General features: G+C 43.5%; 1 protein-coding gene across 14 annotated transcripts in view; it reads right to left on the bottom strand.

The window, feature by feature from the left end:
- DCX (doublecortin) overlaps positions 1–26,331 on the bottom strand; it is a 414,555-nt gene that overhangs the window by 345,770 nt on the left and 42,454 nt on the right. For all 14 annotated transcript variants that reach the window (XM_086918434.1, XM_086918436.1, XM_086918429.1 and 11 more), the window contains one exon: positions 15,594–15,934. In XM_086918434.1, coding sequence (XP_086774560.1) covers positions 15,594–15,934 — 341 coding nt within the window. The remainder of the gene's footprint in view (positions 1–15,593; positions 15,935–26,331) is intronic.

The raw sequence follows: 26,331 nt of genomic DNA, 5'->3' as shown, positions 1-26,331 counted from the left end.
AATTTATATACTTCAAATTCAAATGAGAGTGGCTGGTTGATCAATAGAAGAAGAGAAAAGAATTTCATGATTTGAGGGGATTTTGTTAGGTCCTTTGATTGCCCCTCATTAATCTGAAATCATCTCTTTTATCCATGTTTCAATATTAGTCCGATACCTCAAATGGTTGTGTAGGTTCATTTTGTTGTGGTTAGTTCTTATTAGAACGTTTGTATCTTTCACATAAGATTGAAACAATAGCTGATGATTTCTGATGTCTATGAAAAAGACAGGGAGAAAGGAATGAGCCTTGAGGAACTTGGCAGATAGTTATAAAAAAGATGGAACAGAAGAGGCTCATAAACCGACGAGACCCCACTCTGACTAATACTATGATATTGAGGGATTATTTGTCTGGATACTCTTGGGCTGAGGACTGATTTCAATGACATACTAAGCCCTAGCAGAGCGTTCTTCGCACACAAGATTTCTGAGTGCCATAACATTTTTGTTTATGTCAGAAACTGCCCTGGTGATAGATAAGGATATGTGTTTTGTATACAACAAGATTTTTTGATAGGTATTTCATACATCATTTTGTTTCTAATTTTTGTTTTGTTTTTTGTTTCTTTTTGTTTTGTTTCTTGTGTTTTTTTTCTCGGGCCAGATGATTATTACATTTTTTAACTGTGTTTATATAAGCAACCATGCCCAGCACTAGGGGCCCCAAAGAAGGTGGGGCATGGTGTTCCACAATTTCATAATACATATCAAGGGGCCAGTTGATTAATACTTACATGACTCAAATGTTTTAGCACTTGAAGAATTGCTTATCGCAGAGACAAGATGCCCCGTGATCAGGAGAAGTTTGTGATAAATATTGGACAATTTGAGGTAGCTACGAGAAGAAATGGATGCCTTAACAGGCCACTTTACTGACTAATGTGCAAAGTCACTAATATTTTCGTCTTTCGACAAAAAATAACTGGTAGTCAGATGGGCATCTTTACGAGTCCTTATTAAAGTCAGCCCCAGACATGTTGTTGTATATTGAGCTGTGCCATGTTGGATTAAAGTAACATTTTTATAAACTCTTCAAAATATATAACTTAGTAATAAGAACACACCAAATCTATTTCATCTTCATTAGTTTCACCAAAAATTCAAAACACCTTTTGTAATTTCACAGTGATATTTATGACTGCTGGGCATATAATTACATACATGGATGAATATTACAGGTTATCCTGCACACATCCCTGTAGGTCTACTCAACTATAACTTGTCTCTGGATTACATTTTGGTATTTGATACTGTTCTCTACGACTTCGTCCCTGTATTCCAAGTTTGCTTTCATTCTGGGGTTCCACCGTTATTGTTATAGACTTCTACTGATTGCGGCTTAAGTTCCATGCAGCTCACCGTTACTAAGCCTTTTAGCCTAGTTACCAATACATTCTTTTCGAAAATAATTCTAATATTTATGCAACTTTGTAAACTTTGTTTATTTTCATACCTTTAGCTATGTTTGATGTTCACCTTTGAAAACACTATTGTGAATCCCAGAAGTACGAGAGTCACGTGATCGATGGTATCTCCTGAATCCAGGTGTCTCTTCTTTCACACAGTCCCATTGCTTCGCTCCTCCATGGTATGATTCTGCTGTTTGTGCTCACTCACGTACAGGTGTAGCTACGTTGTAGGGAGTGGGTGTATTGCTTTCAGGCTGTGATGGTCAAGGCCACTAATCCTGACATTTTTCTATTTTTCATGGTTTTTAACATTTGTTATAACTTGTTTTGATACAGTGACGTGCTTTATACATTCATATATAGCACTAGTAGTAAAACTCTGTGTTATGGTATATATTCTCTTCACCTATATGCTATGTTATACTCTACATGAAGTTGCCTCAGTATATAATGCTACATTAAATGCTGAGGGTATACAGGTGCTTCGAGAGAGTTGTCAAGCTATCTTTGCACAGTGGGCTACACCAGGAGCATTCTTTGAAATGGGAGACTTAATATTGTTGCAACGAGTAACAACACCTCATACTATGATATAAAGGAATTGCGGTGAAAGGAACAAGCCAAGCACTTCATAATCAGTTCCGGCCTGACGCTGGGTCAGAGGCAGACAGAAATGAAGCCCTTACACTTGTATCATTGGATCACCTCTGACCAATACAACCCCTCTGCCGCAATGCTTCATCACCTGCCTGTTGAAACTGGCTACCACATATCTATCTGACTCGTCAGCTGTTCAAGGATTCAGCTAGAGTTATACTTACTTACTTATGCCAACTACCCCTCGTGGGGTATAAAACATCAGCCAGGTCTCTCCAGACATCTCTGTCCTGTGCTTTTCTTTCAATCTGACTCCAGATGTAACCCATCTCCTGGCAGTCAGCCTTGAGGCCTCTGCGCCAGGTATTTCTGGCCAAGAGATATGCTTGCTAGCAATATAGCTCAGTGTGTTTTGTGTTAATGAAAAGATGAAGAATCAGCAGAGTAATATGTTTCATATCATGGGTGCATAATTTGCGCTGGTGGTGGGTGGTGTTCGGCACCGGCACTTAATCGTCAACATTGGCGCTTCTAGCAATAGTGGAGTATAGTGGGGGAGTGTGGCTCACTGATTAGAGCGGCAGACCCTGATGCAGAGGTCTGGCCCGGGACCAGGGTTCAATTCCCGACGCGGCAGGGTCCTGAGCCCAATAATGTCCACGGACTCGATAATTCTTGCCTCGGTGCCTACTCTAATCATGGGGTCCCACGCTGCAACTCTGGGCAATAGCTTACTTAATCTCCACTACGGCGGCCCACCCGCTGCGGGATGCCTGGCTTTCACCTTGGGGATGCCCAGTAGGGGTTATCTCACAGGGAAAAAGCCAGGACGGGTTCCCAAGGCAAGCGCCTTGATGCCTTCGGGTGTTACGTGCGCTATATAAGTCGCAATACATTTACATTTACATAGCACAAACTCAACCCAAAGGGATTGGAGCGCTAATTTTTTGTAAGCACGGGGAGATTAAGGAATTTGCCTAGAAACGCAGGATGTTGAGCCTATCCCGGGACTCGGACCTGGCTCCCCAGCTCCAAAGTCATCGGCTCTGGCCGTTATGCCCATCCTCACACCACTTGAAGGGTTTCATCTTTAGTAGTTAGTTCTGTTATAGATGGGAGCAATGGAACTGTGCAGGCTCCCTCCTGACGAGAGACCAGGCACTTTTTTCACACATTCACCACTGCATATCATGGATCTGTTAACGTGGTCTTTTGCCCATCCAAAGTTCCTAAAATTAATAATAGCTGTGATAAATGTGGTGGGTTCTGAGTGAATTGTTATACATCGCCATTTGCATAGCCCCATCCTTGTGCCATTCAAATGCCACTCACGCCTTTTAATATATATTACCTTTGCATACGGTGCGGATATTTCCCTCCAAAGGTTACATACATATAGCTGTCTCTAATTATTGGTCATTAGCGCGGTGGCATATGTTGGTGGCCATTGGCACGCGCACCGAATCCCTGCCCACTTGCGCCTTCCAAGACCCAGGCAGCATCGATTGGCCCAGCTGTTTGAAGCTGCCAGGCCCGGCTCCCCCAGCTGAGCGCTCTTTGTGAGCCCGGGCCTGTTGCCTAGCAACCAGGCTCCGCAGCTGCCATGCGTGGCAGGTCTGAGGGAAAGGAAGCACTTGCTCGGAAGGCAGGGTGGGGCACCAGCTCGGCACCATCCATCCTGCAGCAAAAAATATACACTGCACCCACGACCAGGGCCATTCAGCAAGAGGGCGCCTCGACTCCACGCAGCGCTCTCTGCCTCGCAAGGAATCAAAAGCATCTGAAACAAAACCCAGCCAGCCCAGAGCACTGCTTTGGATTTAAAAATAGCCGTGTGAGTGGGAGAGAGCCAGGCAGCCGCAGCGTTTAAGGCTGCTTGCAGAACCGAAGGGTGTGCGCGAAATAAATCAATGGCGCTTGTCACTTCCAGCTGTCTAGAGCTTGGTAATCCGCGCGATGCTTCTCCCTCTGCCTTTTACTCTGTGTTTCAAGAAATAAAAAAAAAGATCGGTGGGGGTAGGGTGGGGCGTGGATCTCTATGCAAAGGGCGCGAGCAGGTGGCCACGGGTCACTGGTTGGATTCCATCTGATCAATAATGATTTATGGGGCACACGAAGATGGCCGCCACCTTGCGTCTGTGAGCCCACATTGTGCTCTCACTCCAGTTGCCATTGGTAACACACCGCAGTGCACTGTAAATTGTAAGTGCATTTATATAGTGCTTACCACCCCTGACAAGGCATTGAAAGGATTTTCCAGTCAATAGCACGCTACTCTGGTACCCAAGATTAGTAGCTAATAGGTTAGTGTTTTCTTCTTTTTTCTGGTGCATTAATTGTGTTAGATTTGTGCTCTGGCATTCATGCATGTTTAGTAAAGTTTGGAGTAGGGATAGAATGATAGGAATGGGTTTGAAAAGAGAGACAGAATAATAGGAATGAGGTTGTATTTAGGAAGTAGCCCATTTTTTCGAAAACAGTGGTCGCTTGTGCTTGTTAGTTGACTTGGATGACTAAAGAAGGGATGAAAGTGTGATAAGTATGTTTGGGAGTTCATAGTAATCAGAACGATTAAGGGGGTGGAAGTGTTTTTTTAATAGAAAGATGTAAATAATGTATGCAAACACATATATGTACATATGCTGGGCAAAGTTAGGCTTGAATAAGCCATTCTATTTGAATACCTATATGTACATTGAAGTGGCAATATTTAGATTGTCTACTGTCCACATTTATCTTGTGGTACATGTTTTATGATTTCAAATAACTGTAATTAACATGTATGCATAAACACACACATACCACTTATTGGAATTATTAGTAACAGGCATAGCCCTCTATATATGCACCTACGTGTATCACATACATGAGCCATCTTTTTGGCGAGGACTCAGCAGCAGTGTAGAGGCATTTAGTAGTGCACGACAGTCCGTTTCTCCATGCCACCAAGTGTAGTATTTTTGTCCTTGACTTTTAACCTTCAAATCAATGCTACAAGGTGTCTTAGACTATTAAGTTCAATGGCAGCCAGCCAATACTAATTACCTAGCTGTATTAGGTTGCCACTTGAAAGCCTAGGACAGGAAACGTTGTGGGTGATGACATGGAGTGAGGTGGCCAACAGAGTCCATAGGCATTTTGGAAGAAAAGCGAAGAAGATGCTGTCAGCAAACACTTTAAGCGATTGTACTCTCAATGTAATAAAATATTAATTTCAAGGTAAAATGGGTCCCTAATTATCGGAGGTCTGTGTTCAGCCTTATGCAGGTGCGCAACGCCCATTGGGCTCAAAGGGCTCCAGCCCTCCTCCTCCCCCGTAGTGTGCATCTGCCCGGGCTGAGACAGTTTCCCAGGCACACACACACAGCCGCACCCGAGTACTTCATAGGTCTTTAAAATACCATTAACGTGTTAACAAGGCTTTGTTGCTTTTCCTCCTATCTTAGAGTCCCTGCAGCCTGCATCTCCACTCAGCATATGACTCGAAGAGTCAACCCCCCCCCCGACATTTTTAGTAACCCTCCAACTGCCCCTGCCCCCCGACATTTGGCTCTAGTTGTGCCTCTGGCCTTATGCCATCTGTTAGACTCTGGGAGTTGACTAACCGGTATTGTTACTGGGAACCAGCACTTTTATAGTGCCAATCTACTATTACTATGGCTTCGCAACACCTTCCAATAGTCTGGCGTTAGAAGGAGAGGGCCTCATTCAGTTTTGCAGATATGTGAGTCAGTATGCTGCGTATGCTAGTGTCAATGAGTAGACACTTTCTTTGGTGGTGGAGGCCACAGGGCTGCACCAGATCAACAACACAGTTCCTTGGTTACTGTTGCCGTCTTTTAGGCAGGCACATTTAATCTAGTGTGGCCATCATTGTGAACTGAATGCAGCCCATCTATGCCAACATTGTGAGTGGTGCTCTGCATTGTAAAGATTATTCTCACTAAACTGCAGTGATTCCTGCTGATTATCACTGAAAGTGCAATTAGGTGTTATGTGGGTTGAATTGCTGCTGTGTTGTGTTTACTACAGTCTTAAACACAACCACCACCAACATTCAAAACTTTGGAGTCGGGGTGGCACAGCTGAATAATTTCTATATTGGAAGGTTGTGAGGTCAGAAGTCCTCTGCGAAATAAATACACCTGTAGAACTCTAGCTCCAGAAGAGATAGATGCAAATATGTGTCTCAGTGTGTCAGCCTGCTGGTGCAAACCGTTCATTACCTTGGCAAACCTCTTTGGAGTGTCACTGATCTGTCTTCATCCTTCAGAGATGTGGACTGAAGACGGCCAAAAAGGGAGAGCTGGAGAATGCCTTCTAGTTGAAGTTATGTAGTTAACCTCCACCTGCTCCTCTTGGCTCACACTCCAGGAAGCCTGGACTCACAGGCATTGAGTATATAAGAGTAATAGCAATCTGCAGAGACCACACTGATGCCAGGAGTATGTGAGGAGGTGTTTCTACTTTGCAAGTGGTATTTTGTGTGTAATGCTTTAGGGATGTGATTGATGTTGTGGGTGATGTTCTATGTGATTTGTATCAGTGCGGTAATGGATGTCTTCCGTCATTGTATTGTATTTGCTTTTATATATCGCTTACTACCCCAGATGAGGCATCAAAGTGCTTTTTCGGTGAGTAGCATGCTACTCCAGAACCCAAAAAGGATTAGTGGTGAATTAGAATAGTGAAATATGAAATTAATTTGAGCGGGGGACATGTTAGTCTGTTATTTGGATTGAACAAGATAGTGGAGGGATAAAAGAGGGATGGGTTTGCATTTATATAGCGCTTGCCACCCCGATGAGGTGTTGAATCGCTTTTCGGTGAGTAGCACACTACTATGGAACCCAACAAGGATTAGTGGTGAATTAGTATAGGGAAGTATGAAATTAATTTCAGCGGTGGAAAAAGTATGAAATTAATTAGAGCGGTGGAAAAGACGCAAATGTTCACAACACAATTTTCGAGTAATGAGGACTGACTTTCTTTCTACTGAAACATTCCGTATAAAAGACTTTGTTAGTTACCAAATCATTCTCTCAACAGCAGTTTCTCAAGTTTTCAATCCAAGGATAGCCTTAATGTCTCCTCCATTAAAATGCTCAGTTAAACTCCCTAGTTTTTGATAGTACACATTGAAGAATACCATGTGACAAAATACACAATAGTAAATTTGTCCTCTAGCCAGACCAAGGTCGCAAGCACCATTTTTTCACACTGCAATAACTGGCCTGTCACTAAACATGGATGGTACAAACTGTATTTTCTGGAACAACTGGACTAACGCACCCAGCACAAGTAACAACATTTCTTGTGTGCACAACAATCGAAAATAGAGATTTTAGCTGCAAGGCGCTAGAGTCAGCATAAATAAGACCCCCGTTCATGTTTGCAGGCTTGGTTACCAGACACATGCAAGTGCCCACAGAACAGGTTTACCCGGTCAGTCTCCTAAATATGTAGGTGTAGTAAAGAAAGTAGACTGATCCAACAGACATTAGTAGAGGTATTTAATAAGATATAAAGAAGTAGCAAGAGCGGACTGCTCCTTACAAAAGCGACCAGTAACTGTTATAGAACAGAACTCTACTTTACAAGCAAACATGGAACAGTACAGGAATACATTCTGAATGAAGTAATTACATTCTACAAAGACTAGAGCACATACTTATGTACTACACTAGGCCATCACAATTGTTTGTGGTCCGCATTTAATGAGCTAATTAGACAAACAGAACACAAACTGTACACACTTGCAAGAACAATTTCACAAACAAGGACCAGCACAGACCACGGTTTCATTGTGAGATAAACCGGTCAATAACAAAATGTGCAAGTCTGGCATGATATACAGAAGGATGATAGGCAATGTAGGCCATATTTGGGAGAACGGTCAAGTAAACGTAAGATTTTTGTAATTAGGAAACCAACCCCATTCTGATTGCCGTCTGTAGTGGGGAAGAGCAATGGGGAACATTGGATAGGATTCTGTGTGTATGCAAGAGCCCATTGTGCATGTACTACTGTTTGTCCTGTCAAAATCAATAAAATATTTTTTTTAAAACAACCCCAGAAGAAGTATATTTATGAAATACAAAAGTCAATGGCTCTAACACACAGGGTGCTTTCTCCCTGGAAGCCGGATTCACCATGATTTTTCTTGCACACGTCTGCCATGGTTACAAAGACAGGAACAATCTGCAGCGGAAGGCCTACCCCAAAAGGTACAAGGAGGCAGCCCATTTGCAGAATGGTTGCTAGCAAGGTCTTTCTGACTGCCAGTGCAGGTGAGACTTTGCCTTCAAAGGTCCAGCAGTTCCCCAGTCTTTTAATGGGGTAACCCCGAGGCGAGTGACCAGAGACAACACTGTTTTGGTAGGAGACCAGCTTCTGGCAACCTCAAAATAACTCCCTAATTGTATCTGGACAGGGTCGGAATGAGACAGAAAATAGGCCAGGGCACCCAAATAACAGTGGCCTTCTTTGCTAATAAAATAGCTAAAAAAAGTGGTCTACATTTGCAAATCAGGGCAATTTTTAACAAGTAAAGACAAGCTCTTTACGTACACTGCAAGATATTGATTGCACCACGCATTTGTGCTTGCTGCAGGAAATGTTTGAGGTAATAAAAGGAAGAATTGGCTCTACCAGACCATAAAACAGACAATAAAACAGGCTCACAAACAGAAAAAAATATCCCACACACTGATCTACCAGACCAGCCCTTTGGGCATTACCAGATTGCCCTATAAGCCAATCTGATTCTGTGACTGGACCCAGGAGTCCTGGAGATGTTTGCTAGCTTTTTTCAATGGCTGCACAGCAATTAGGAACTTGTCAGCAACACCGCTTGCCTCCCTGAGACTTCATAGGTAGATAGACAGAGTATACGCTGCTGATAATATCTGTACACTAATAACCAATAATGCTAATTCCTGCGATATCAATGATGATGCTGTAAAACTCTATTCACTATTTGAAGAATCTTGCAGTTTATTAATTTAACCTCATCGCTGCTGCGGCTTTTCCCGCTGTGTGCGGCGTTATTAAAAAACCCGCGTTACATGACGAGCTCAGCTCGTCATCAGCATACGAGCGCCGTGGCTGATGAATCGAAGGGGTTAATCTGTCAATGACGGGAGGGGACGCCTGCAGCCGTGCATGTCTTTCAAATACTCTATGAAATGAGTTTGGTATTGGATAGACTACTAGAGCAAGAACTACCGTATCACATGTTTTATCAATGACATGAACCCCTTCGCTGCCGGGTGTTTTCCCCCCGGTGTGCGGGGGGAGAAGGGCCGCGCGCGGCGCTGCTGTGCTTATGACGAGCTCGGCTCGTCATGAGGCACAGCGGAGCTGCACTCGTGACGAGCGGAGCTCCTCACAGCCACACCCGTTTTCGAACGTTCTGCACAGCGGGATAATTATCCCCGCGCGCGAACGTTCCAAAGGCTGTGACGAGCTCAGCTCGTCATGAGTGCAGCTCAACCGTGCCTCATGACGAGCTGAGCTCGTCATGAGCACCCAACAGGTAAATGAATGATCTTCCCTCAACCAGCTAATCAATCTATCTATCCGTCTGTCTGTCGGTTTGTCTCTATCTATCTGTTCACTCAGCCTTTATGGCAAATCACTTAATCCCCCGTGCCTAACAAAAAATGAATGTGACCACATGTAACGCAACTAGTGCTATGTAAAGCTCTCTGATACCTGATACCTTTGGGTCAAGTTCGCGCTATATAAAACTCCGTATTATAAAATAAATTAATAAATCAAACTGAAAGGAGCGCCGTAATTGACACATTATTTATTGTCTGCTCATGATTGCATAAATAAACAAAGTAAAAATACTTTCTGGCTCTTGTTCCCAGGTTCCCATATAACTGTTTCTGAAATGTGCCACATGATAAATTAACCATTTTGTATTCATTTTAGGGCCATATTATAATCATCCTCAAAGTATGTGGCCATTTATAATGGCAGCACAGATATCTCTCCACACGAAAATCCAGTACGTGAAATTGGACTTTATTTCGTGAAATACCAGGTCATAGGATTAAAAGGGTGCAACAGATCAAAAAAGTATCCCGCCGACGCGTTTCGGCTGGCCCCTTCTACTCGCTCTCCCTCTCGATCTCTCCCTCTCAATATATATATTGAGAGAGAGAGCTACAGAATCAGATATAGTGTATAGTGACAGCTAATTATAGACACATAATATATAATTGTGTTTTCATAAATTTATGTATGCATATGTATGGCCTTAAAGCAACCTGGAGGTTTAGCTGTCTATTTGATAATCTTTACCCTAAACTGTGACCCATGACTGCTCCTTCCCAGAGCTGGAAAAAAGTGCCGAGCTAGCAAGCCTGGGGGTAAAACACAGCATTAAGACCCAGCTCCGGCAGATCGACGCCTCAACTTTTAACCAGCATTAGGAGATGTCAGCTCTTGTTTCTAATCCACAATGAAGGGTTTTCAAGTGTGCCGGGATGTCCTTCCGGGTTCCCAGTGTTTGCATTCTACTGCAAGCCTTTGATATACCTCATTTACATGTAATCCCCCAGCCTGCCAGCAGCTGATAAGGTACCTGATAAGTGTAAAATTCAAGGCAGGCGAATTTAGATAATTCTGGCTTTTATTTCTCTTGGGTTAGCTCAAATATATCAGGAAAGACTGCTCAGATTTATCATTTCTGACAAGGTCTTTACTTTCCATTTAAATTAAGAATTCAGGAAAGATTCCCATGACAGGCGCATATTTTTAATCTTCCTTGGTTTGTAAATGGCACTTTCACATGGTAAAATGGGGAATATAAGAGCAATACCTTCGGTGACATATATATTTAACAAGCAGCAGGCAATCCCTTTCTACTGCATGATGTATTTAGTGCAGCTTCTCTCCTGTCACTGGTGCCTGTATCTAGACGCTGAAAAGCACACAGACTTTGGAAACAGCATATTCCATCCTCTGGCTAAAGTGAACTCTCAGTATCTGCACTATCTCTTTTCTTGCTTCTGTTGGAAACCAACAGCATTACAAAGACACACCGACCAATAAACAGAAAGATACCAAAGCTCTTTAAATATACTGTTGATACTGTTTGACACGAAAAATTCAATAAAACGATTTAAACCATAAATATTCTGTCGTGACATCTGAGCAATCAGTGTGCTTGACGCTAACTCAGGAAAAACATTAGTAAATAAATCCATATTTGTAAAGCTGAAACATGTCCCCCTTATGGTTTCTAGGTGCTGGGGCCCGTCGGGGAGGTTAAGTGAGCTATTGCCCAGAGTCACATGATGCTGAGCTGAACTGTCACCAGCGATCGAACCATGATCCCTGTACTCCGGAGTCAATCGCTCTGGTCAATGCGCCACACCCCTCCCTGAACATGGAGAGCACAACACAATTGATCACAAGTCACACTCTGGTATTGTACAGATTCAAAAAATGTGCAAAATGCACATGGACTGATTTTCAAAAGGCACCAAAATGTGTCCAATTTAGGAAGTGGGTGTGCGCATTTTGTAATAAATGAGACCCAATGCGCTGGTTGGACAGCATTAGAGCATCACCTCCTTATTTACGAAGGGGTCCACTCTCGTATCCTAATACCTTTGAACCTAGTTGGACAAAATACATCATGCCCTGCAATGCAAACGGGTAATTTGTGATATTTAGTAACATCTGCAGTTCTTGTGCTAGCCACCCGGCATTTACACCTATCTGTTAATGGCAAGTTAAGCACATAGAGGAGACTCAACCATTTTCATATATTTGAAGGGTATGTCAGGGAAGGCTTTTCTCCTCTGGGAAACTCAAGATTGCTTTGTAAAACAATAGAGGAAAGAAACGAAATCACATTTTAAAATTAATGACACATTAAACAAATAAATAAATCTCCCTATTCAGGAAGATTTTCCATGGAGAAAGCCAATTTGGCCTTGAGTTGGTGTTTCTAGACATAGTTTTGTAAATCTGTACCATCTGCAAATATAATTTTCAAGACCTACACTTTATGAGATAAAGACTTCTGAAAACTAAAAAAGTCAAAAGTCTCATAGAGTAGAGTAGTCTAATTCCTTTCTTGGAGCCAAATTCACAAAACTTTCATCCATAGGCCGATTTACTTCTGAAGTTCAAGAGTATGTCAGGAGTAACTCAAGACCAAGTGATACAGAATTGTTTTTGAGACTCATACCAAATAAGAAGTTAAAGCACAATCTATGGCAACAACAGCAACAGTGAATAGATTGAACAGAGCACACGGTTGTACTATACATTGTGCGAGTTGTACATAAGAACATCAAGCCCAAAAATATTGTGCTACCAAATTCAGCCTTCACTCTACACCTACATACCTTGAAGGTAAAATAGTGTTTTATTCCTTTTAATACATGGTCACACCAATACTCATCCAACAAACAGCTTAAATCTCTTATATCTTGCTGCTTCATATGGGAGGGATAGTATGATTGTGGACAAAGAATAAAAGCGGAAGCTGTGGTATGAAATGAAACGCACCAATGAACAATTATGAATTTATTGCAAAAGCACATTAGGACCAGTTACATGTAAATCAGGTTTAAAAAAGGGTGTAGCAGGCGTAAATAGTAACATGTAGAGAGATTCTTTCCTGCAATGAACTGGAGGGTGCAAAAATGAAACATGTTGCATAAACCTTTCCTTTGTGCTGAACACTCTTCGTTTTAGAAGAACAGATTGTAATTGTTCCAATTGCAGCAGCAAATATGTTCTGTAGTTCTGTAATTGCCTTTCACCTTGGCTGCTGGCTCAGCTATGTAGTTTTCCTATTACAAAGGATGGGATACATCACACTTCGATTGGCATAATGAAATAATAGACAGGATGATTCTATACTGCGGTTACAGCCTTCCCTTACATGTAATATATGTATGTGTATGTGTGTGTGTGTGTGTGTGTGTGTGTGTATATATATATGTGTATGTATATATATATATATATATATACATATATATTTGTGTGTATATATATATATATACATATATATATATATATATATATATGTACACACACATATATAAGTATGTAATATATATATATGTGTGTGTGTTTGTGTGCTACCCAGTGGCGGTTGCCGCTGGGTAGTAACAGTTAGGACCATGTTTCCATAGGAAAAGCATTTTTGGCGTTGTTTGACTAATCTTCACGAAAGTAAAAAAAGATATTTTATCCACCTCAGCTCCCTTTGGGAAGCCTTCAGGGTCATCAGTCAAGGGGTGTGAGAAAAACGGGGTATCACAAAATACAATTTTCCCAATGAAATCCATGCAAGGCCAGCTGGTACACCCAAGAATTCACAACAGCGAAATGAGACAGCAAAAGGCTGGAAAGGATATGGTGCACAAGCAAGGACACTCACGACAGTGCGGCCTTTAAGACCTCCTACAATCACTGCCACCGCCTACTGAGGGCAACGCAAAGAAGACAGTCCTAGCCACATGCATCAAAACCAGCACCAACAATACCAAGGAACTTTTCAACATCATTAAGAAGTTCTCCAACTCGGGTGCCAGCAAAAATAACATCACACCCTCACAGGAGCTATGCAACAACCTCGCCGACTTCTTCCATGACAAGACTGCAACCATATACAGAAACTTTAAACCCAACCCACACCTGTGGACTTCCTCGACAGATACACCACTACCGCAACTGACACGAACCACAGACAGACCACATGGAACCTCCTCTCCTCCCAGGACACCGCCTCCACCATGAAATCCATCCACTTAAGAGTACTCACAGATATATGCCCGTACCGCATCTTCAACCTCGGAAACCAAAGGATCGGCCAGGAACTCACCACCCTGCTCAATACCTATATCACCACAGCAGCATTTCCCGATGCCTGGAAACATGCCGAAGTTAGACCCCTACTCAAAAAACCCTCCGTAGACCCCAGCAAACCCAAAAACTACTGGCCAATCTCCCTGTCCCATTCTCAGCAAAGGCACTGGGAATGATCATCAACAAGCAACTCATGACAAACCAGGAGCAAAACCAGCTACTCAGTGCCTCCCAATCCAGCATCTGCAGCAAACATATCACTGAAACAGCCCTGATCACAGCCACTTATTTCATCTGAACTCTCCTTGACTGAGGAGAAATAGCATCTCTGATCCTTCTCGACTTCCAGGCAGCTTCCGACACCGTATGTCACCACACGCTGATCCAAAGACTCCACCACATTGGCATCCAAGGTGACATGCTCAGATTGATCACCTCCTTCCTCACCGGAAGAACCCAGAAGATCCACCTCCCACCTTTCAGCTCCGAACCCAACTAGATATCCTGCGGTGTCCCTCAGTACTCATTCTTTAGCCACACGCTCTCCAACGCAAATATGACCCCTCTGGTCACCATCATCAGATCCCACAGTCACAACATAATTTCCTAGGCAGGCAACATCCGTTTCATCCTCTAAGTTACCGACAACCCCACCACCACCAGTACCAACTTCCACAGACACATGACAAGCTTTGCTGACTGGATGAAGAACAACTGCCTGAAGCTGAACACAGATAGGACAGAAGTACTGACCTTTGGCAAGAGCATCAACACATGGAACGACCCCTGGTGACTTAGGACCCCCACCCACTCCCTCCAACCATGACAGAAACCTCGGAATCCTCATTGACAACAAGCTCACCATGACATCACAGATCAATGCCATCTCCTCCGCTTGCTTCCTCACTCTGCACATGCTAAGTAAGATCTTAAAGTGGCTACACCTACACACAAGATGCACCATGACACAGGCCCTCATCACCAGCCGGCTGGACTATAGAAATCCCTCTAAGTAGGAATCACCGCACACCTCCTACAGAGACTTCAGACCATACAGAACTCCACAGCTAGACTCATCCTCCGCCTTCCAATACAAACCCAAATCACACCCCACCTCAGGCAGCTCCATGGATCCCTGTACAGAAGGGATACCAATTTAAGCTGCTGACACATGCACACAAGGCTCTACACAACCAAGGACCCGCCTACATTAACCACCGCCTGAGCTTTCACCAACCCTTGCGAAGACAAGGCTCCACCTCCCTTTCACTTGCCCATACTCCCAGCATCTATTGAAGCAGAAGTGGAAAACGCTCCTTCACCCACATCGCAACAAAGACCTAGAACATAATAAATATATACATTGTTTATATGTGAAGCTAAGTGGTTGCATATATATGGAAAAATGTACAGTATACCACTTAGCTTCACATTGGTGTTGTCAATATTCTGCCTACAATATTTTGGGAGCACAATATTTAAAACATGATATGTGATAGTATACCAACGTGTAACAACATTTTGAGGCACAAAACAAGTTGGGAGGCTACAATGTGAGAAAGCTACTTATAAATATTGACATGTGATCAAGCAGTAAAAGTCTGTCATTTCAGAAGTCGGTTAAACACAAAGTGCTGAACTTGCAGGTGAATTATTAATATAAATATCTGTAGTTTATCACTTAAAAGAAGTAGACCATACCTGCTTGCCATCAAGAGTGTACAACTTCTTCACGATACCAGTTTCCAGCTTGATTGCTTCGGTGATGTCGGTGAGCACTTGCTCGAATGAATGTGCCGTCTTCTTGTTCAAAAGCACGCGTACAGCCTTTCGGGGTTTGACTCCACTGCGGATGATGGTAACTAGTTTCGGGCGGACAAACTCCTTGCTCTCCCTGCCCTGTCCACTGTTGCCGGTGCCCAGGGATTGTGGGGCTTTTTGATTGGCCGATGTCTTGACATTGACTGACCAGTTGGGGTTGACGTTCTTGGTGTATTCAACTTTCTTGAAAAAATTGTCAGATGAGCAAACGTAGCTTTCCCCTTAAAAGATAAATATGTTTTATTATCACCATCTATAAGGTTTCCATGAGTACATACAAACTATGAATCAGTGATCAGAGAATGTAAGTGTTTACCATGATTTTAAAATATATTTGTAAAACAGTATGAAGTTCAAACAGCAATAACCCATTGCGGCCCAACAGTGTGTGTCTGGGCGTATGGGGGTTCTATTTACCCCATTGCTAATGGATAGGGAAAGCCAGTGCCCAATGGAAAGCCAGCAGAAACAGTACTCTACCAGTAGCACTGAGCAACACAGACCCCAGCATAGAGCCATCTGTTATCATTAACCAGTTTTGTAAAATAAATTGTGTTTTTTAAAATCATAAATGGTTTATTAATCGAAATGAAGTCTTTAAACTACCACAGCTAGTTTCTTAAAGTTGTGTCCTGTCATTTGTCTCACAGATCATTCAGTTTTATGGACAAAGTAGGATTTCTCCCCAAACATCTACAATTACAATTTGTAAAAAATCTTTGGAGTCAAGAAACCATTTCCCTAGATGTAAACCTATCAAGAATAGGAAAGTAGATATTAGACGATACTACTGGGCAGCTCATCTTAGTGCCATTAATCATTGTACATATGGATCACAGATTGACCCCAGCTTCAACATGGACAGATGGTTTTTACCCGGAAGAAGTTACAGGGGAGGGCTATATGCCAATCCTTCTAGAGTAAAACCAACAGGGCCCACCAATCAATCGGTCAAGGTATGGAGGGACTCCACATCGATTTTGGTGTGGGAGGACACAATCACGCTGGCCACCCCACCCTGGGACTCAGCCCAGTTAGAGAACATGAAGGTCACTTAGGAGTTTGACAGGTGGGACCTAATTGGTTTATCCTCAGTGGGGCACCTGTGGAGGGATGGTGGAATACTCTCCTTTGACCAGTTGAGAGACGAATATGACCTAGCTGCCTCAGAACACTACAGATACCTTCAGGTCAAACTCACACTGCAAGCGGTGATATTCCTGGGTGATAATCCGCCAGAGTCCTCACCACTGGCGGACAGAATACTAGATGGCCACCTTCTGGAGAAAGCAATCTCCATGATATATAAAAAAAACTAATAAACAATCCCCCCAATACCCTTCTCCGACTCTGGGCTCACTGGGATCACGATGTAGTGGGGCTGGATGATGGGGAATGGCTACAAGCGCTTGATTCCCCCAAAGAAACAGCAGTCTCATCCAGACTGAGGCTTCTTCAACTCAAAATATTACATAGGATATATTATTTGGGACCAACATTGATGAAGATGGGCTTTAGGGAGGGCGCAGTTTGTAACAGGGGCTGTGGGCTGGATGGGACATTTATACATACACTGTGGGAGTGTCCATTAATCCAGAGATACTGGGAAAGGGTCATAAACTGTATAAAGAAGTCATAGGGGTAACCACTGATTGCAATATTAAGTTATGTCTTTTAAATATCTGGGGCCCTACAGACCTAAAAGTCAAGGATACGGTATGAGTGTCTTTAGGAATGATGGTCGCCAAACGCAATATTGCCAAACTTTGGGGAGTGAGAGAAAAACCGTCCCTGAGGCTTTGGGAAAATGACATGGACCATTATATGTTCACAGAAAAAAACTGTATATATTTCACATGGCTGCCCTAACAAATGGTCGCAAGTGTGGCAGAAATGGAACACTTACCGGGGAGACATCTGTGAGCCGCTGAGAGACCTACCAATTATGGGTATTGAGTAATGCTTACCGACTGATGTTTTGTGATATTTTCTACCTCGGCAGGGGATATGCCTTTTATTTGGAAGGTTGCCGATTGTAGCATGGTACATGACATTTTGGTTTCTCGACCTCAGAATGAGGTCTGTTTATGACCTGGTAATGTCCCACTATTCCTGCCTGATTGTTTTTATACCAACCAGCTTGTGGTAAGAACGCAAGCGCGGAGATACCCCTTCGGGGGTCGAATTCCTGCGCTATACAAGAAATAAAGAAATAAATAAAAAATAATAATAAATAAATGAGTGTGGCTCCACCCGTCAACTAAATGGTTGGAAGCACCAGATCAAGCAGGACTGGTGTGGTTGGAGAGCTAGGTGGAGAGCTGGGTGGTGTAGGACAGGTTACCAGGTGAACATCTCAGGCCTCCTCGTTCCTAGTTTGTTTCGTCTTGTTATGCTGACTGAAAATTGGTGTAGGGTAAGAACCCAACAGGGCCGTCACAAGGGGGGACCGTCGGGACTTTGTTCCACAGGGCCCACTTGATTCATGTCCCCCACGCTGTCACATACGTCACAAACGTAGTAACCAAGGACATTGTTTTTTATTTTGAACGTTGTGATCTTGCACCTGGGAAAGACCCCGCATGACTTTAGAGAACCAGGCCCCACTTAAGCATCTGAGAGAGTCTATGGTCATAGATTTTAATAAAGCTTAGAGTATCATTTAGTTATTGTTTTATGAAGAGGACATTACCAGTTCAACTAGCCTGGCAATGAATGCTAGCTCACAACCAAAATGCTGGTCACATTTCCTTTACAATTGACTATACTAAAAACTAAAAACAGAAAATAATCCTCCTAAAATAAATTGAGCAGGAGAGGGATGTTTATGCCAGTGCTTACTGGGAAATTCAGAACAAACGCATGGGTTTGAGGTCAAGTTTGTAATGAATGTGCTGACCTTTTTTGTATCTAGTAGTGGGTCAGGAAGGTGACTCAGAGACAATATACATGATGGATTAGTGAAGCAAGGAGATAGCTTGGTGCTCAGCTGGTGGAAAAAGATTGGATTAAAATCAGCACGGTTTTATATCGGGATGGGAAGAGCCTGCTGCAGGTTGGAAAATTGATCATTTCCATTGGTTATAAATGTTCACTGTCTGGCACATGATAGGTAAAGGAAATCAAGGAGTGGCTTGCGGAGAAATTGTTTTTTGCTTTCAGGGGCTGGGTTGAATATACAATGCAGGAAGCTGGTTTCCAGTTTTCCGCCTAATAAGCCAGCACCCATGTCTTGGCTTAAACATATCAACGTACAAGTGCCTAGCAAATGGTGTCCACGCCGCTTTCGGCTGAGAATGTGAAAAGATGTAAATTGCCTGCTATTTCCGTCCTCGCTCATTTTGAAATTAAAAGTGATAGGATGACCACCGAGAAAATCCTGGGATGGTTTCACAATATCAATACACATTATGGTTACAACCTCTGTATGGATCCTTGCGCTAAAATGTGGCTCCATAAAAACAAATAGAAAACCAGGACATTCGAAGAAACTGACCTGCATGTGGCTAACATGTGGCACAATTTAACACTCTCTATTCTGAAAGAACATGTAGTAACTTGGAACACTGTCTGCAGAAATTGTTAAAACGTATAAAACCTCAAATATATAAAATAAATAAATAGTACAAAATACTCAAGAAGGGTGCGCTGCAAGGTAATGATGAGAGTTAAAAGTGTATACTACTCCAATTTCACATATATAACACTAAACAAGTTGAATGACGAAAGCAAACCCATGCTTTCTCCATAACCCATCTAATCTATACTTATGACACTCTTCTTTCTCACATACAATGTGATAGTACAAATTCTATAGACTCAAAACGTGGGAGGATCTGAGGATCTGGAATCGCCTCATTTCAAGTTTAAGAGAAGAACCAAATGATGTCCTCTTTAGAAGACTTCTGAGCCAGATCACCCTTTGTTTTATGCTTATTCTCTGAGTAGATAATCCTTACTCCTGCTTTAATGCGTGAATTATCAGGAATTACATAGCATAAGAAATGCTTACTCACAGAAAAAGGACTGTAAATCAGATCCATGGCTAAGCATGTCTTACTCTTGGAAATTCATGGAAATGTGCGTTCAGTTACTAAAGCACCCTAACTCACACTGGTCTCTTGGCTTGGAATCGACCTAGGTGCTAACTGCTAAGATAAGCAGTAGGAGGAGAATATGTGTTTTTGAGTGGGTTTTGCTTCGTCTAGAAATGTTAACAGAATCAGTGGTTGCTGCAGAAACTGTAGTTATTAAAATGTTATAATTCATGGAGGGCACGAGAGGTGGCCTCTTATGTGTATCTCAAATTCAAACTCGCCTAGTGATACAGCTCTCAAAATGCACAACGTTTTTGTTTTTGTAAAAGAGGGCCACAGTCGGTAGTGATTTCACAGACAACATAAATGTTGTATTGTTATGTATTAGCTTACGTACACAACAAAACAAAGAACCAGTTTGTATGAAGGTGCTCCACGTGAACAAACAACGGAGTGTAAGTGATCAGTGACATATAATTAAATAGGGGACAAAATATAAATCATTTAGAACTTTGAAGTGGTTTGGTACAGCAGTCAAAATTAATTAGTGGGGTGGAGTAGAATTCACTGCCTAGTGCCCCATTTCTGACAAAAAAGTCTTTTTATCATCTAAAAAAGACTATAAATCATCTATGTGTCATTCCTTTAGCGATATTAATTTCCCACAAGGTCTTTCTCAGGATCAAAAATGGTAGCAGCCAGTAGTGCTCGGTAATGCTGTTGATAACACCTAGAGGAGAAGAGAACACATCATCTGGCTTTGTGCTGTTGAGAGGTCAGGCTTTGCTCCTTGCCTTGTCTAAGTCTAACAGTGCAGGAGGGCCCAGACATGTAATGGATTAGTGATGTACCTTGAGGCAGTTTCACCAATGAGCAGCACATACTTACATGGGAATAGGCAAATCACAAGATCTACTTCTGCAGAACTGTGGAGTGCACTATTTATAGCAAAAAATACTGAATCTAGAATATTTAATGTCACCATATTGATAAGCCTATTTTGGTAAGTATAGATTTACTATTCTTAACTGCACATGTATGTATGTTGAAGAAAGAAACTATTCTTAACCCTAAATCTGTGTACTACATGTTCAATCTAAACAAATTATGTGGTTGTGGAGTGTAGAGTAGTAAATCCTACCGATATGTACTTACTTTGTCAATGTAGGGATAACTGATATTCTGTACTCAATATGTTTGTACGTTGTTATATGAAACTTGATCTTTTTATATACAACCCGGCTAGGAATGTAAGGTTGGATCACTGCACAAGGAAATGGGGCCCAGATGTTGAACGGCATGGAATTCTATTAACAGAATTTGAAGACGAGTTTTCTCCTCCAAAGGGATACAACTAGTCTGTGCAGTGAAGTAGTGTGGCTCACTGGTTAGAGGCGGCAGACCCGAGAGCAGAGGACGACCCGGGACCAGGGTTCGATTCCCGGCGCGGCAGGTTTCTGGACCAGGGTCAGCGGACTCGATAATTCTCTCACCTCGGTGCCCACTCTGATCAGCGTTCACACTCGGCAACTCTGGGCATTAGCTTGCCTCATCTTCACTAACGGCCCCACCAGACTGCCGGGGATGCCTGGTCTCACCCTGGAGATACCCATTAAGGGACCATCTCTCAGGGAAGCCAGGAAGGGTTTCGCAGCGGTCGAAGCGCCTTGGGACCCTCCGGGTAAGTAGTGCGCTATATAAATGCCTATACATTTACATTTACATACATGCAGAAGTAATCTAATGTTGGGGCTCCAAGGAGTTCAGGTAACTGCCTCTGCACTATTTTGCACCCTCTTTCCGTTTTGCATTATAAAAAATGTATGGCCCACATACATGCATTACGCCAGAAAACAAGCAGTAAATAGTATAATGTTGTTTTTCGGGGTACCTGCAGTACAGAAACAATTTTTCTAGTGACTTCTTGTACAAACAGCTGTTTTTAAAGTTTCTGCCGACTGATGAGGTGAAGGTAATCTGAATCAGGTTATTGCCATTTGTTCCTGAAAACGTTTTTTTTAAGAAGGCAGACATTAATCCCATACTAAGAAACCTGCTCCACTGCTGTACAACATAGCTAGAAGACATTGACAAATACCAACAGCTCTCGCATAGGTGAGACCTGTTCGCTTTGCCAGTGTTTGTTGGATAAATGCCCAGGAAGGGAATACATCCAATGCAGACACAAGCTTTTTTTATTGGGGGTTTATACCAACAGCTCTCGCATAGGTGAGACCTGTTGGATTTGCCAGTGTTTGTTGGCTAAATGCCCATGAAGGGAATACATCCAATGCAGACGCAATCTTTTTTTTCGGGGGTTTTAGCATCCCTAAAAGAAAGCTGGCTAAAACCTGGCCTTGCTTTGTTTCATCTGCTTTTGTAGTTCCCAGGGTGCATTGCGGGTCTCTGGTTTCAGAGCAGCAGAGCTGTGAGAGTAGAGCCAGGGCTCTGTTTACGATGGAAAGGCTGACACGTTTCTCCCGTAGCCATAGCGAATATCAAACCATATCACAATCTGTTTCCAGGTACACGGCTTGAATCCCGCCAGTTCACTGGAGTAGGGCTTCTATTTTTAGCCCTACTGTACTTTTTGGCAGCCTCACTGTCTGAATAATAAAACTGCTGCCAGTTCTGTTTATAGTAATTGTGCAGCTGCACTGTGTACTGTAGACTGGGCTCACCATCGCCTTAGCCACCGAATGCCACATTTACTATTTCTTTTCATTCTAATCTATTTTTCCGTGAAATAATATTTTTTTCTAAATAATTCAACATCCCAAAAAAATGAACTAAACAATATTCCCAAAAGAAGTACAATTTACATATATTTTGTAAGCAGCACTAGCAAATAATTCTAGAATGTTACTAGCATTCAGTGGCGGGTAAGTAATTGCAGGCACAGTTTTCAATTTGCAGAGTACATAAAACAAGGCAATAAGGGCCCATTTCACTAACCGTTGGCTGTGAATAGCTGTTTATTGCTTATATTTTAGGTGTTAATTACTTCTGAATATCCTGCCCAGTTTCACAAAGTACTTCTGTGAGTAGTTGTCTTACAACTGTCTTAGGTGTGAATTAATCTTGGATTTCGGGGACATTCTTCTTAAGGACTGGCTTTTTTGAAAACCTGATTGAAATTGTTTTCCACAGAAATAACATGATGATGTCATCTCCAAAGGAAGAATGATTGGGCTTTAATTAAAAAAGGAAACAGACTATATGGCAGCGTGCAGAATTTCTGGCCGCCAAACATGTTTTCCAGCCATCACAGCCCACTTATTGTTTCCATGACAGCATTCGATAAGAAGATAACTGACAAATTGTCAGTGACAATTTATAACTAGCATTTGCAATGAAATAGGTCTCGCATTTATGAGAGTTTGAGCTATTAGCATTGTAAATGACAATGTCTTTTATGTACATATTGGTTTTAAAAGAGATAAATAAAAGGCATTCTCATTTACAATGCCAATAGTTTAAACTATCGTAAATGCGAGACTTTTTGCATTGCAAATACGTGCTATGAACATTAAAAAAGTGCTAGGAGAGAGCGTGTCCTGCATGCCACAGCAGGAAGGGTAACGCTGTAATTAAAGCCTACCGAGCAATAACACACGTAACGGGGTGTCGCCATGGTAGGTTACAAAATGAGACAAGGTGATACTAAGGAAGGACTACTAAACCTTTTGACGAATGAACAGCCACAGTTTACAGTGGACAATGACAAAAGCCAATGAAAAATGTGGGCGGAGCTTCAATTTCCTTCCTCAATACAGCATGCCCCGCAGAGCAGTACATGCGCTGCCCAATTTCGACTTAAAAAAGAGATGCTCCTTCAGGCACTGCTAATACATCTTATTCTAAATCTGCACGTGTGAAAATCAAGCACTTGCCACGCAAGGAAACAATGATAATATTTTCCATTTTATACTGTGCTTCATACCACACTTCTGTTGTTTCTATTCACTATTGGCCAGTTGTTATTATTACCAAACGTAGCAACATGTGAGGGATCAAAGGCTGCGTTGGTCTTGCTGAGTTTCAAACTGATCAGCGCAGATGCCAGCGAAAACTGTCAACTCATTCTGCCATCTTGTTGGAATTACCTGCCTGACATCCAGCTACAGTTACCTGAGGATGTATAGAGCTGCACCTTCTACCCATAATGCACTTGAGAAAACAATGCAGCATTCTTGTTACCAAATAGACGCACTAGCACATATTGAAACCATCTGGCAACAAAGCCTTTAACAAGCAAGGAACGCGGAGTATTTTCTACCAGCCATCGCTGAGCCTGAACATACTCCTGATTTTGCAGTGAGGTCTTGCTGCCAGGTATTAATATTTCTACTATCTCTACTAACTGCCTTGAAAATGGCATTGTAACTGCTTGCATCCTGGAGTATAATCCACTTCTAGACATGAAACTAGGCACTAACCACTTTATTGCATGTTAGATTATCAATTACAAAAATATAATCTGACTGAAATATTGTTTACAAACATATTGTTGGATCAGGTGTGAATTTTCTAATATTGCCTCTAATTAGGTGATATTTTTGAAAACTATTTTCAGGACTAGGACTCAATGTTTAATACCAGAAGATATTTAGGCTACAGTAGGCTGGCATGTACCAACCAGGTTGCTGGACCGAAAGGCATGAACATCAGCATAGCTCTGAAGGGATTTTACCTTCATCTCGTGAGACCTAAGCCCAATCAAGATAAGCATCAACTAACAGTGTTGTAAAATGTATCCAGCAAACAAATGAAAGGACTGCTAAAGCAGACCCTCTGTGCTCAACATGGCTGACACTTCTAACTGTAACTTGCTGGTTGGAGCTAAGATCCAGAAAATGTCACATCAGCAACAAATCCAGGAGCGTTAAATGCTCAATCAATCAATCAATCAAAGCATTTGTATAGCGCACTACTCACCCGGAGGGTCTCAAGGCGCTAGGGGAGGGGGGTCCACTACTGCTCGAACAGCCAGGTCTTGAGCTGCTTCCTGAAGCCGAGGTGGTCCTGGGTCAGGCGGAGGTGGGTCGGGAGGGAGTTCCAAGTCTTGGCTGCGAGGTAGGAGAAGGACCTTCCCCCTGTGGTGGCTCTTTGGATGCGGGGGACGGCGGCGAGGGCGTGGCTGGTCGATCGAAGCTGGCGTTTGGGAGCGTAGAAGTTGAGGCGGCTGTTGAGGTATCCTGGGCCTTGGTTGGGCAGGGCTTTGTGTGCGTTGGTGAGGAGACGGAAGGTGATTCTCTTGTTGACCGGGAGCCAGTGCAGGTCTCTCAGGTGTCCGGAGATGTGGTTGCGCCGGGGGATGTCGAGGATGAGTCGTGCTGAGGCGTTCTGGATCCGCTGGAGTCTCTTCTGGAGTTTGGTGGTGGTTCCGGCGTAGAGGGAGTTGCCGTAGTCCAGTCGGCTGGTGACGAGGGCCTGGGTGACCGTCTTCCTGGTCTCGGTGGGGATCCACCTGAAGATCTTGCGTAGCATGCGTAGGACGTTGAAGCACAACGAGGAGACGGCGTTGACTTGTCTGGTCATGGAGAGGGAGGGGTCCAGGATGAAGCCCAGGTTGTGTGCGTGGTCTGTTGGTTTGGGTGCGCTGCCTAGGGCGGGGGGCCACCAGGAGTCGTCCCAGGCGGAGGGTGAGGATCCCAGGATGAGGACTTCCGTCTTGTCCGAGTTCAGTTTCAGGCGGCTGTTCTTCATCCATTCGACTACCTCTTTCATCCCTTCGTGTAGGTTGGCTCTGGCGGTGGCGGGGTCGTTGGTGAGGGAGAGGATCAGCTGGGCGTCGTCGGCGTAGGAGATGATGTTGAGGTTGTGCTGGCGTGCGATGGCTGCGAGGGGGCTCATGTAGACGTTGAAGAGGGTTGGGCTGAGCGAGGAGCCTTGAGGAACGCCGCAGATGGCTTCTGATCTGAACGGGGGAGGCGGACTCTCTGTGTCCTTCCGGCGAGGAAGGAGGAGATCCACTCCAGTGCCTTCTCCTAGATTCCGACGTTGCTGAGGCGCTGTACTAGGGTACGGTGGCAGACAGTGTCGAAGGCCGTGGAGAGGTCTAGGAGGATGAGGGCCGCTGTTTCTCCGTTGTCGAGCAGGGCTCGGATGTCATCGGTTGCTGCGATCAGGGCGGTCTCGGTGCTGTGGTTGGCCCGGAAGCCAGACTGCGAGCGGTCGAGGGATCCGTTCGTCTCGAGGAAGGCGGCCAGCTGCTTGTTGACGGTCCTCTCGATGACTTTTCTGGGAAACGGGAGCAGCGAGCTGGGTCGGTAGTTCTTGAGGTCGGTGGGGTCGGCTGAAGGCTTCTTTAGTAGGGCGCTGAGTTCGGCGTGCTTCCAGCTCTCCGGGAAGGTAGCGGTGTTGAAGGAGGTGTTGATGATGTCCCGCAGGTGGGGTGCGATGACAGCGTCAGCCTTGTTGAAGACGTGGTGAGGGCAAGGGTCGGTCGGAGACCCGGAGTGGATGGAGTTGATCGTGCGGATGGTGTCTTCAGTGCTGATCGGGGTCCAGGCGCGAAGGGTGGTGGTGGGGGGCGGTGGTTCGGTCGTGGCGAGCGTCGGTTGAGTGCTGAAGCTGTT

This window comes from Lissotriton vulgaris, chromosome 4_1 (assembly GCF_964263255.1).
Source record: "Lissotriton vulgaris chromosome 4_1, aLisVul1.2, whole genome shotgun sequence".
Lineage (NCBI taxonomy): Eukaryota > Metazoa > Chordata > Amphibia > Caudata > Salamandridae > Lissotriton > Lissotriton vulgaris.
Note: the sequence above shows the minus strand (reverse complement) of the source record. Positions and strands in the feature narration are given on the sequence as shown.